This window comes from Phoenix dactylifera, chromosome 16, assembly GCF_051530095.1.
Source record: "Phoenix dactylifera cultivar Ajwa chromosome 16, Ajwa_hap1_PhDact_Kaust_v1.1, whole genome shotgun sequence".
In the NCBI taxonomy this organism is placed as follows: Eukaryota; Viridiplantae; Streptophyta; class Magnoliopsida; order Arecales; family Arecaceae; genus Phoenix; species Phoenix dactylifera.
Window position 1 is genome coordinate 22,381,435 of NC_143205.1, and position 11,527 is coordinate 22,392,961.

Sequence of the window (11,527 nt, forward strand, 5' to 3'; positions counted from 1 at the left end):
AAAGCCCAGCAAGCGTGCACGTCTCAAATCTCAATAGCAGCATTTGCGGAACAGATATCAAATCTGAGTCGACTTCATTGCATAAAAAGAGTTTGATTGCACTAAAGTGCAATTTTGATTTAGTTTGATGCACGAGATTTACATTTGGCTTATCCAAACAACTGTAAAACATAGTGAAAAGTAAATGATGTAATATTATAAGGGAAAAAGGTGCACCAGATTAATCCTCATTCTCAATCATCCTCCGAACATCATCAACTACCAACCATGCTTTGTGTCCACCAATTACCTCAGCTTGTTTTTTAGAGTCTTTCCATAACTGTAGAAAGCATGACGCAATCATCAGAAAAAGCTGTACACAGTTTATGGAGATGTATGCAGATTGAAAAAAAACTGGGTTCTGGTTTACCTGTATTGTTGGCATCTTCTGCTCAAATTCAAAATTTAGATACCCACAATGAGACAAAAGCAAGTTTCAGCAATTCGGAATTCTTAGAATCTATGCTGGGAAATAACAAAAATGCCAGTATTCGACCCATGCTACTAAAGATATCAAAATGAATTTCATTTGCAAGAAAAAGATACAGAAGGCAACAGCATGGTGAAATTCCATGCTGCAGGCACCTCAGAACATTAGTATACAACAGAAGTAATTACAGTCCTCAGTGCCAAGTAGATGTACAATAATTTCTCTTTTTTTGATATTTTCAATTTGACCTTATGGACATAAACCACAAACTGAGAGGTGATCTCTATCATAACATCATAAAATTATATTGACTGCACCCAGAAGAATATGAATAACAATTGAAATGTTTAGAACATCTGTGAACATAGAAGCAGAGAAATATCCACCACATTCTGTGTAATTAAATTCCAAAAGAAGATAACGAGAACAGCCTAACTGACAAGCTAAGCCCATCTCTATGGGATCATTATATGGATCAACTTATGATCCATTGAGTTCTGATAACTTATGATGACGGAACTTCAAACTGAGGTCAACCCTTTACATATTGTTAACAAATTTCTGGCTCACATAACTATATGAAAGGAAGGATTCTTGATAGAAAATATGGAATTTCAGTCCCCTCAGACACCATAACTATAGGCAACAAGTGTCACCTATTTTCTTTTCGGCTGATCTGCTTCCACATTTACTCGAAAAGTACTATAAATTGTCAAATGTCAGTACTATGAGTAGAACTTCCATAATTTGTTTGAATGGTAAACAAGTCTCTAGAATATGATTTGTACTTTCTCAGACTAAATTCTGGGTATCAAAATTAATTAAAGAAAATTAATTAATAACATGCATTTAAATTGTATCACTGACATGAGCATAGAGGAATGAAGGCATCTCATATTGTCTAAATCTGAGTTTGCATTATGAAATTTTTATTGACCTCTTAAAGGTAGGATCAGGTAAATTTGCTTTTTTTTGGCTCATTCTGAATGTCAAATTGCAGTACAGATAAAATTTCTCAATCTACATAAAGTGATAACAAGGTCGACTAGTTCTGGATTGGGGAAGGGAAGTCCACACAATGCAAGGTTGGTCACTTCACTCCCTTAAGAGGAGATTCAGAATGAGATAAAGGGAAAGGAAGGAGATACAAGTTTGGTGCTTACCTACATTATATAAATAACATTATATAAATAACATTTTTTGTTAAATTCAGTATTCTAGGAGAAAGGGAAGGAGATAAAGGAAAGGGTGCTTCACAAAATATTGAACAGAATAATTAACGTGGCAATTTGGTTTAAGGAAAACATACAAGTTTTACATAGGGCTTCTAACTAATAAGAAGATTCTATATAAGGACCGCAATTGAAGACCTTGAGTTGTATGAAGGAGTTACAACTCTTTGCCACTCAGAGTACATTATGAGGGTGTTGACATAATACAATTGACGCAGACATAAATTTTATCTTCTAAATCAGAAAGCTAAATGAAAAACTATCAGAGTCTGTTGTTTTTCTTGTTGTTGGTGGTGGTTGTGGCGGGCTGCATGCATCAGTGACATGCACAATTGGACATAAGCATTACCCTAGTGACAATTATATGGGTGCCAGACCCTCAGACATTATAACACAAAATAAATGTTGCAACCTCTAGAGGAAATTACTCCATCTCCTCAAAACAATAGCATACTTCAGGAAATGGAGGAATCTATTTTTAGCTTTCAGATTGCTTGACTGTAATTTGTTGCAAGTAAAATCAATTTCTCAAGGGTTTTTTTTTTGGAGGGGGGGGGTCAAGTGAAAAAGTTCAAGATGGTTGGCAATAATAGTGCCATTAAAAATATTTAAAATAGCAGTACACTATCAAAGCAATAGTCCAACCATCAAAGCTTCAGTTCTAATTTCCAGTTAGATTTGTAACTAAGTTTTCGATATTTTTCATGAAGAAACACAACATAGCTAAAGATGCAGGCAAACTAGCAAGTGGAATTAAATTGGCCTTCAATGCTTGTCTCAAAAATGCGCATATTTCAGGCTATGGGATAATGTATGTGCAAATTTTCATTTCTATATACTCCACAGGTACTTTATCGCATCAAATTTTCTTTTTTCGGTCTTGTCTTGTGAAATAGAATTCTGATCAAATCCTTGTATGTTGGCCAGAAAATAGTTCAATGAACCTACTAGAGAATGTTTTGGACTCCCTTTCCCCCATTTAAATTACAATAGTTAGGGCACCAAATAAATCTTCTAGACGTCTCTCTCTCTCTCTCTCTCTCTCTCTCTCTCGTGTCAGGCTTTGTAGATAATATATGTTTCTTTTAGTTATCCATATGGTCAAAACAGACCAGGAAAGGTACCGATGTACAATCCACTCAAATCACGAATTTTCCATACAGTATTAGATCCTCTTTATAAAACTAATGATCACTTGTAGATTATTCCTATTTTTCAATTTTTTAATGTGTTTAGATGAACAAGAGAATAATATAGTGTGGGTTAGAAGTCTAAACTTACAGCAATTTCTGCCCGAGTCACAAGCCTTTGAGGAACTGCATTGACATCTACACAGTAGAACCTAATTCTGCACCAACAGCATGATATTTGGAACATCAGAATCAATCAAATAAATCAGTAAGCTTGAATTAAGTCATAAGAAGCTCCATTGGTAGCAGCGAATTAGTCTAGGTATAATGAATTTTACTAAACATTGCACGACTAGTACCACATACCTTGTCAGATCAATTTGCTACTTAATCCATCAATAAACTTGCAAATCACAAATCCAATCCATGGAAAATATTAAAAGCAGACTGTTCTCTAACCTTGGAAAGTAATCCGCTGCCATTTTTTCCAATTTGGGTTTCAAATATATACATTTTCTGCACCAGTTTGCCATCCTACATGCCAACATCAGCTCAAATATGTACCAACTTCGCATGAGCGCCAACAAAAGAACCATTTACATGTAACATGCCATCCAGAAAATATTCTATACAAAAGTAAGTATGCAAATAAATAATCGAACAGATGTAAAATGGTGCAAAGTGACATGTCATGCTTATACACAAAATGACTTTTCTTTGGTAAATTCAGACTTGAAGTATAGGGACTTGAATATAAAGTGATACCTTCGAGCAACTAACATGCACCAATTTATTTGACCAATTTTGAAAGTATAATTGAAGCATTGGATGGTGCTTGTTGGGATGCATTTAGCAGCCACTGATGGAAGATGTCAAATGTGTAGTAATTCTGTACTGCTTTACTAGATGCACAGTTTAGTTAAAGTAGTTAGATGTGAAGATAAGATGTTCATGCTGGAAGTGTAAACAACAAAGGCGCAACTTGGGGCAACTACAGTGTTACAAGGTACTGCTTATTTGTTTGGCGAGAAGCCACAAGAAAAGAGTCGCTGCAACATGAATTGATCAACCATGGATCCACAATTTGTGGCATGGTTACAGGCTACGATTGGAGCGAGCTGGATAAGAAACACAAGACGCATTGCGAGGTGACTGCCCACTAGAATGAAGCGAGGTTTCATCGATTTGATCAAACAACCGAATTGAACCAGGTCCGTACGAAAATTAAATAAAACCTAAGTCTAAAAAGCATCAAATTTAGAACAAACAAATCCCCAGAAAATAAGAAAGGCAAGGTCCAGAACCGAACCAGAGCACGACCACCGACTCCTCGAGCTGCTGCGCCTCGGCGATGACCCGATCGAACTGCGCCTCGGAGAGGATGGGCACGAGCTCGATCAAGCTAGGGCCATCGCCGCCGTCATCAAGGCGGTCCTCCGGCGGCGGGACCTCCTCCACCCCGCTCCAGGCGGCGGCCGCCGCCGAGACGAAGATAGGCGTGCTAAGCCTGGAAGTCGGAGATCTCGAACTGCCTGCGATCGAGGCGGAGGAAAGAGGGCGGCTTGTGGTTTCGAGGCGGCGACGGCGGGGGAGGCGGAGGAGGACAGATCGAGGAGAGGGGCAGCAGGGTGATGAGGATGGCCAGAGGCTGCGAGAGGCGCCGGTGGAGGGAGAGGAGGAGAGGAGAAGAGACTCGGTCATGGCGAAGTAAACGCGCTAAGGGCTAATTCTCCGGCGTAGCACGAGGAACAGCTATGTACATCGGACTGCTGGTTTCAGTAACACAAATATAATTCGAGATTCGCTCAGGGATTTTGATAATTTTCCCAGACGATTAATTCAGTAAATGTCAAGGGTTTTTCTGCATGAATATTTTCCTAAATACCAAATTTTGCATGAACACCCTTCCCAAATTGATATTTACATATATATTTTCGTAAAACTTGCTTTCTTACTCTATTTTTTTAATCTTTATTTTTGCAAATATATCCATGCCATGCCATTAACAAATTAACGATTTTAAATTAAAATGATTAAAATATCTTTAATAGATAGATATGCAAAAAGAAAATATTTACAAGGCGATTGCGATGAAAGACAAAAAAATAATTTCAAAATTTTATTTTATTTTTAATTAAAATAATGTGGTTTTTATTAATAGTGTGAGAAGGACCGTTATATTAGAAGCATTTGTACAAAAATAGCATTTTATGAGTATGAAAAATAATATAAATTTAAGAGGGCATTCATACAAATTTAAATTTGTAGAAGGATATTCATAAAAAAAACCTAATTGTTAATGCATGATGTAATATATATATATATATATATATCGTAAATTGTTAATGCATGATAAATTGGGAAACAGCGACGACATTAAGTTCTCTAGTTTGTTAAATCTAATATTGAGATGCCTAAAAAGAAGTAAAATTTGTGTAAATCGATGCTGAGTTCTTTGGTCAATCTGTATAAGTACAAGTGTGAGTATAGGACCTTGAAATTCTCTCCAAAAAAATTAAAAATATGAATTATCTCTTCCTAACAATAAATTTATTTTAAGAAAAATATGATTTATCCAAATAAGCTAAGTATTTTCTTACACAAAGCAAGTGTAATTTTAAGTAAACTACATCGCTCTGTCATATGCACAGAAACAATTCTCTTGCGACATGACAAGAGAGAATCGATGCAATTTGCAGGTTTATTATCAAATATAATGGATCAGTTAATTGTAAAATTATCCAAGTCAGCAATTATGAGCCCGATAAATATTTCATTTGCATATAATAAGCATGTTAAATTATTTGTCATGATATATCTTTCATGCTTGCTTTGCACGTAACGACGCACATATGCTAGGTGGGTTAGGATATCCAGAGGGCACTCCTTTCTTCCCTTTCCTTTCCCTTTTTCCTTTCATACATATCTATTTTTATTGATTTATTTTCAATAATATGGTAGATGCAATTTAGTATAGCAAAGAATTTAGGATTTAAATTGGAATTTTTTAAAAGATAAATAAGAAATTTTAACCAAAATACAGAACATCGGAATAAAATCATGACCACTCTTATCTACATCAACGACATACCTTAACAAAGGTGTTTGAAACTCCAGCATCTCAAAGGTCTTTGGTAGGCATCTGATACTATGGTGAAACAAAAATCTGAACATGAAGACTGAAAAATGGAAGCATGAAAAAATATGTAAAATATTGATGTACCTGGATATCTGACAACTTAAGCATCCAAATATCTCCCAAAATAGTGAAAAAGAGTCTAACCACCTTTGAGACCTTAATTGCACCCTCGAATTCAAAAGGGATTTATCGCATAGCAATAATAGATGTGTAATTATCAATCAACTGCCGAACCAATAACCAGTGTGAAAAGATATCTATTAATCAACATATCTATCAATCAACAAATCACCATACAACTCTTGTGCAAAGGGGGGAAACCTTGCAAGGATAAAGGTGATTTTGAGCTCAAAAATAAGAACTTGTATAGGAATTATGATACAATGTTCCAGTTATGAGGGATCATCCTTGTGGTGCTTCAAACAAACTGTTGTTGGATTTTGTTCTCTCTCTCTCTCACCCAAAAAAACATGCAGCAAGGTTGACAGACGGCTTCAACGAGGCCGACCAGGATGAATTGCACATAAATAGCAATCTAGCCACCGATTTAAAATTCCCAGACTTTAAAGTAGATGCAAATTGGGTTCAGTCATTTGAAATGGGAAACTCCGTCCCATTTTTGAGATGGCCTAATGCCATGGGGCAAAGCCATTTGAACATATTTGGACCTAGAATCTGTTAACAAAAGGAGATTACATTATGTCAGAAATTGTATATGAAAAGAAACTTACGATGGAAATTGAAATGCATGAATGTATAGAAGGAGAAGACAGAGAGCTGTTGTACCTGGCTAAGATTTTTATATACACCAAGGTCAAAATGATGGCGATACTTCTGACCACTTTTCCTAGCTAGCCACATTGCTCGAACAGCCTCTCGATACTGATAGAAAGCTGGTAGTCAGACATAAGTCACAACCAGAATAATACAAGAGAGCTTGGACTACACAAATTGAAGTCCAGATTATATACCCACCTCTATGGTTGTCATGTTGTGTGTTAGGAGATATATGTGCCAACCCAGCAGAGTACCTATAGTCAAGCTTAAGCTAATCATCACAAAACCGCATAAGACCTGTAGTGTATAGTCCCATTAGCAGTATCCTAGTCGGCAGAGTATTTCTCAAACGGAAAGAACTATAAAGATAAGATTGACAATAGCCCACATTTTAAAACCCATTATTCAGAACTAAAACCCATTTGATTTTGAATTTCCCCTTGCTTTGTCTTATTTGTTTTCTTGTGGTCTCTTTAATCCACTAATTTGAGTAAAGCAATTGGATTTTCATAGCATAATATGAGAAAGTATCAAACATAATAGGCAGCCAAATGAATATGTTTATGTCGAACTAGAGGAGCCGGACCTAGTTTGCTTCATATTCAACAGTATAAATAAAAGTCAATGAAAGGATTTTACTGTGAGAAATAAAATTTTCAACTATATGTCACAGAAAGGAAGTACAGGGTACTCTAAAGTTGATGCACACTGCATAAACTGTCCATTAAAGGGTATAGAATAATGGCCACTCTCCAAACTTGGATTATCATGCACTATAGCACAGAAATATGGTCTGAGAACAATTTTCGATGTTTGCAAACATAATTTTCCCAAATATGCAAAATATATTCAATGTTTAAAGGGCAGTCTATCATGCTGTATGCTACATACAGATCTAACACATCAAGATGAATCTAGACCATTCTTAAAATTGAGAGAGCAAATTACAGACAAATCATACATATTAAATGCAATTTACAGAGGTAGAAGTCCAGTGCAATAAACCTAATTAATTAAAGCAATCATGAACAAAACATACTTACATAAAAAAGCTTGCGAGAAGTTCTGCTGAAATCATGATCCTTTTGAAGGATACTACTCACAAATATCACCTGAAACATTTTAATGTAGCACCCCATACATTACTGTCACAGTTCAGTGACATATTGAAGATAGTATATTGTCATTAAGGATTCAAGTATCCAAGACATGCTCATGTCCCAAAATTAGTTAATTCCTGGCAGGTCAAAGCATGCACAAACCGTAGAATAGATGGATCCTGTAGCTGCATGTAAGATAAAGATGATGAAGGGCTTATAGTTTCCATAGCCCACGCAATTACTTATCCAGACACAATGATGATCCTGCAACCAACAGGACATAATTACCTTTTGTTTGATGATTCAACAGACAAGAAAATAACCTGAACATTACTATTAAACATTAAATATTTAAGAAAAATAAAAATCATACCTACCATTTTTAACACACACCTTTTGCAGACTCGACAATGGTGTGATCGAGGAGGCTTGTAAGTGGAGCACTTATCACAATATCTTGAGGTTACACCCTGCTGGAAGCCATCTGAAAATTAGGATCTTACATATCACTAGAAACTTTGAGATTTGATGATCCTTTGTAGTGCTCAATGAATTTTTATATTTGATGCAAAAAGATATGTCAAAACAAAATAACTTGGTTTCAGAAACCTAGTAGATTAGATACTCTATGGAAGTGACCACTTCTAGTTTTACTAACTTAGCAAACTATTGCCTTCACTTCTGTATGGCAGTTGAAAGATATAAAGGTGCCCAACTTGGAAAGAATATGGTTGGAAACATAACATAAATGCCGGCTCTTATAAATAGAACTGCCATCTCTATTACAATATAATCAGATAAAGATGTTCAATTCTAGCCACAGTCTTCTTCCATGAAGAGACCCTTATTATGGAGGGTTTATCGTGTTATAGATACTCTATCATTCGTGAGGATATTAATCCCATGAATAGTGGTACAGACTCAGGAGAGTCAATCTATCATTGTGGATGAGCTATTATTAAACACCACTGGTCCCAAGCCTGGACGAAAAGGATGGAGGATTGATGTTGGTTTGACAACTAGTTGAAAAAAGCATGTCAAATTATAAAATGGTTATGTTTGAATTTGTATTAGTATCTCTTATTGACGTTTCAAATTTATCAAAGCATTTAGATGAATTTTCTTACATTTGATTACCCAAAGCAGCTTCCAGAAGAGCATATTTATTGGACAAAGTAGCAGTTTCACCACACTTTGTGTTGGAAATTTGGAAGGTGATTCCAAGTATTTGACATGAGGAAGTCTCTGAATTTATATGCAAATAAATGGCCATGCTCTTAACATCATTACCAAAGAAGGAGAATAAAAAGAAAAGGAATAAAAAGGAAAGAGCATATTTTTATCTTTATAGGAACTTGAAGGAAAATTGATACATTAGCAAAAAATCTTGCTTGTCGTCCATACAGATTTCATCTGCCTTAGCAAAGCCTTGCCAATGCCTCCCACTAGAGGAAACTATCAACAACAGAATAAAGCGTGGCAAAGTGGACTGCCATACTTCACTAGGGGACTAGAGTTTCAAGCAGGCCTTTTCCTCTTTATACATCAATTGCAATCTTGCTTCAAGAAAACCTAAGAGTAGTTTCAAAACTCCCTGCAACGCCACTCAGTAACTCCAAAGAAGGGTGTAGCTTCGTGGTTACCATCAGGAGAACTAAGCTGTAGAAATGTAACCTAGAGCCGAATAGAATCGAGATAAGAAGAACTTCTAGGCTACATAGTCTTGATACAGTAGTCTGGATACAGATAAAGGTTAATAAACCATCTATGAAAATATATCCAGATATATTCTTATACATGAAAACTTGTAATTCAAGTGGATAGTTGACAGAAGAAAAAATGACTATACTATAATGTTGAAACGAAACCTAATACCAGATCAGGAATTCATGAAAGGTAGGTATGCTCAAAGAATGCTATAAGTTTGTTTGACAAGTCATGAACACTGAATCTAGGTGAGCAAGCTCAAAGTCATCTCAGTTATGCAGGGTTTTGCTCAGATCTAAATTTAGATCTGATACTACTTAAAAATCTTTCTTAAAAATAATTATGCAAGTTCCCCTTCGTCAAAACTCCATTAAACTATAATGCCTAGACCACAATTTCTACTCCACAGGGATTATTTGGGCTTTCAATTTACATATTTATAGAATCTTGATATTGTTCTGTCAAGTATTTAACTTGGTTGCACATATTGACGGGATCAACCAACAATACAAGATCAGATATTGTCGTTGAATCGTGTTCTTGTGCTTGCTCAGACATATACTTTTGTCCAGACATGTGACATGACAAAATGGTTAGCTAACCTATAACCAAAAAGAACTATTTTTTTTTTTTACTGACCAGACTTCTTTTTCATCATGTGACATATATAACTCCCATCAGCACCCAGCACGGCAGTGTGGGGAAGTCAGAACAACAGTTGAAAATCAGAAGACCTGAAGCAGAAGAGGTCTGAGTGCTTTCTGCCACAAGGTCAGGAAACAAGGGTTCTAAGCTTTGAGAAGACCTAAAACAAACCCTCAACGTCGAACTCACTTCACAGCAATCAAAAGGACGTGTAGCAAATTGTTAAACTGAGTTCATTCAGCCTAATTATGCACCTATCCTAATGGTAATTTACAGATCTTCCCAGTAACCAAAAATTCAAGAACTGCGTATCGCCTGCAATTGGTCCCCGACGAAGCTTTCTACTAATCCCAACAAAAAAAGCAGCAATATTTTCGTTAATAATAGTAAAGAATCTATAACCCCAAATTGTAGCCTCCGCAGCAGGGGATTCGAGGTTTCATAAAAATTTTACAATCTACTCATCCAGCAAAACAGCTCAAGATCCAATTTTTACCACAAAATCATCATAACATGATCCAAGTCAGCAATTATCACAACCAAGACCATAATTAAGAAAAGAAAACACCACACAAAATCAAATTAAGAAAAGAAAAGCAACTGACTTACATGTTTGGGGGGATTTTCCCAGTCTAGGGCAAAATAAGTGGGAACGCCGCCGGGATCTTTGATGACGGCGACGAAGAACGACAGCAAGCTCATGAAAGCGACCCAACTAAAGATTAGATAATTAAGGAACCCTAGAGATGTGCTGAGGCCCAACCAGTCCTCGATGAAGACAAAGACCGTCGTGTAGTAAACGAACCCGATCAGCGAGATCACCAAGATAACGGGAAGGGACAGAAATCGGCCCTTCTTGTCCCCCATCTCCGGTCGAAATCGGAGATCCTCGGTAGAAGAGACGGGAGACGAGGCGGGGCGGGGGTCGGAATAGGGGATTTGGGAATTTTGCGAGGATTCGTGAGAAAATTTTTTTTATCTTTTATTAATTGGACGAGGCCAGCTCTTGAAATTATAACGCGAAAGCCTTGGGATCGACTTTGTAAAATTGAACTGAAGTCGGCACAGGCATGACCGATAGTAGGTTGATTAGGCGACTCCTCCTCCAGGAACTCCCTACCTGTATAAATATTTCATGTTACTTGCCTAGGTAGTTTACTTGCGAAGAATTGAGCTTAGCAAGAATAAGTAGGCGTTTGTTTACTATACCTTAAAAAACTTATGCCAAGTAAACTACAATCGAGAAAAAAATACTGAGAATAGTTTAAATTAACATCCTAATTACTTTTGTACATAAGCCTTCATAGAACTTAAATATTATATTTTAA

At 36.4% G+C, this 11,527-nt stretch overlaps 2 protein-coding genes across 4 annotated transcripts; both read right to left on the reverse strand.

Moving 5' to 3' along the window:
* Window positions 1–42: 42 nt before the first annotated feature.
* On the reverse strand, window positions 43–4,671 carry WCRKC2 (WCRKC thioredoxin 2). The gene is made up of 5 exons (XM_008802314.6): window positions 4,141–4,671; window positions 3,291–3,365; window positions 2,983–3,049; window positions 410–427; window positions 43–319 (listed from the first exon to the last, which is right to left on the reverse strand). The coding sequence occupies exons 1-5, from the start codon at window positions 4,530–4,532 to the stop codon at window positions 221–223; spliced, it is 651 nt and encodes a 216-aa protein (XP_008800536.3). The 5' UTR covers window positions 4,533–4,671; the 3' UTR covers window positions 43–220.
* Window positions 4,672–6,207: 1,536 nt separating this feature from the next.
* Window positions 6,208–11,300, reverse strand: LOC103714875 (DHHC-type zinc finger family protein). 3 transcript variants are annotated; one of them, XR_605284.5, is made up of 7 exons: window positions 10,809–11,193; window positions 8,225–8,320; window positions 8,010–8,111; window positions 7,791–7,859; window positions 6,946–7,044; window positions 6,757–6,863; window positions 6,208–6,645 (listed from the first exon to the last, which is right to left on the reverse strand). XR_605284.5 is itself a non-coding variant. In XM_008802316.4 (7 exons), exons 1-7 carry the CDS (start codon window positions 11,064–11,066, stop codon window positions 6,556–6,558), a joined length of 807 nt encoding a protein of 268 aa, XP_008800538.4. In that variant the 5' UTR covers window positions 11,067–11,300; the 3' UTR covers window positions 6,208–6,555. The 3 variants fall into 3 exon arrangements, 2 of the variants coding, with proteins under 2 accessions (XP_008800538.4, XP_008800537.4); XM_008802316.4 differs by having other exon boundaries at window positions 6,757–6,852; window positions 8,225–8,317; window positions 10,809–11,300; XM_008802315.4 differs by having other exon boundaries at window positions 6,757–6,852; window positions 10,809–11,190.
* Window positions 11,301–11,527: the final 227 nt, after the last annotated feature.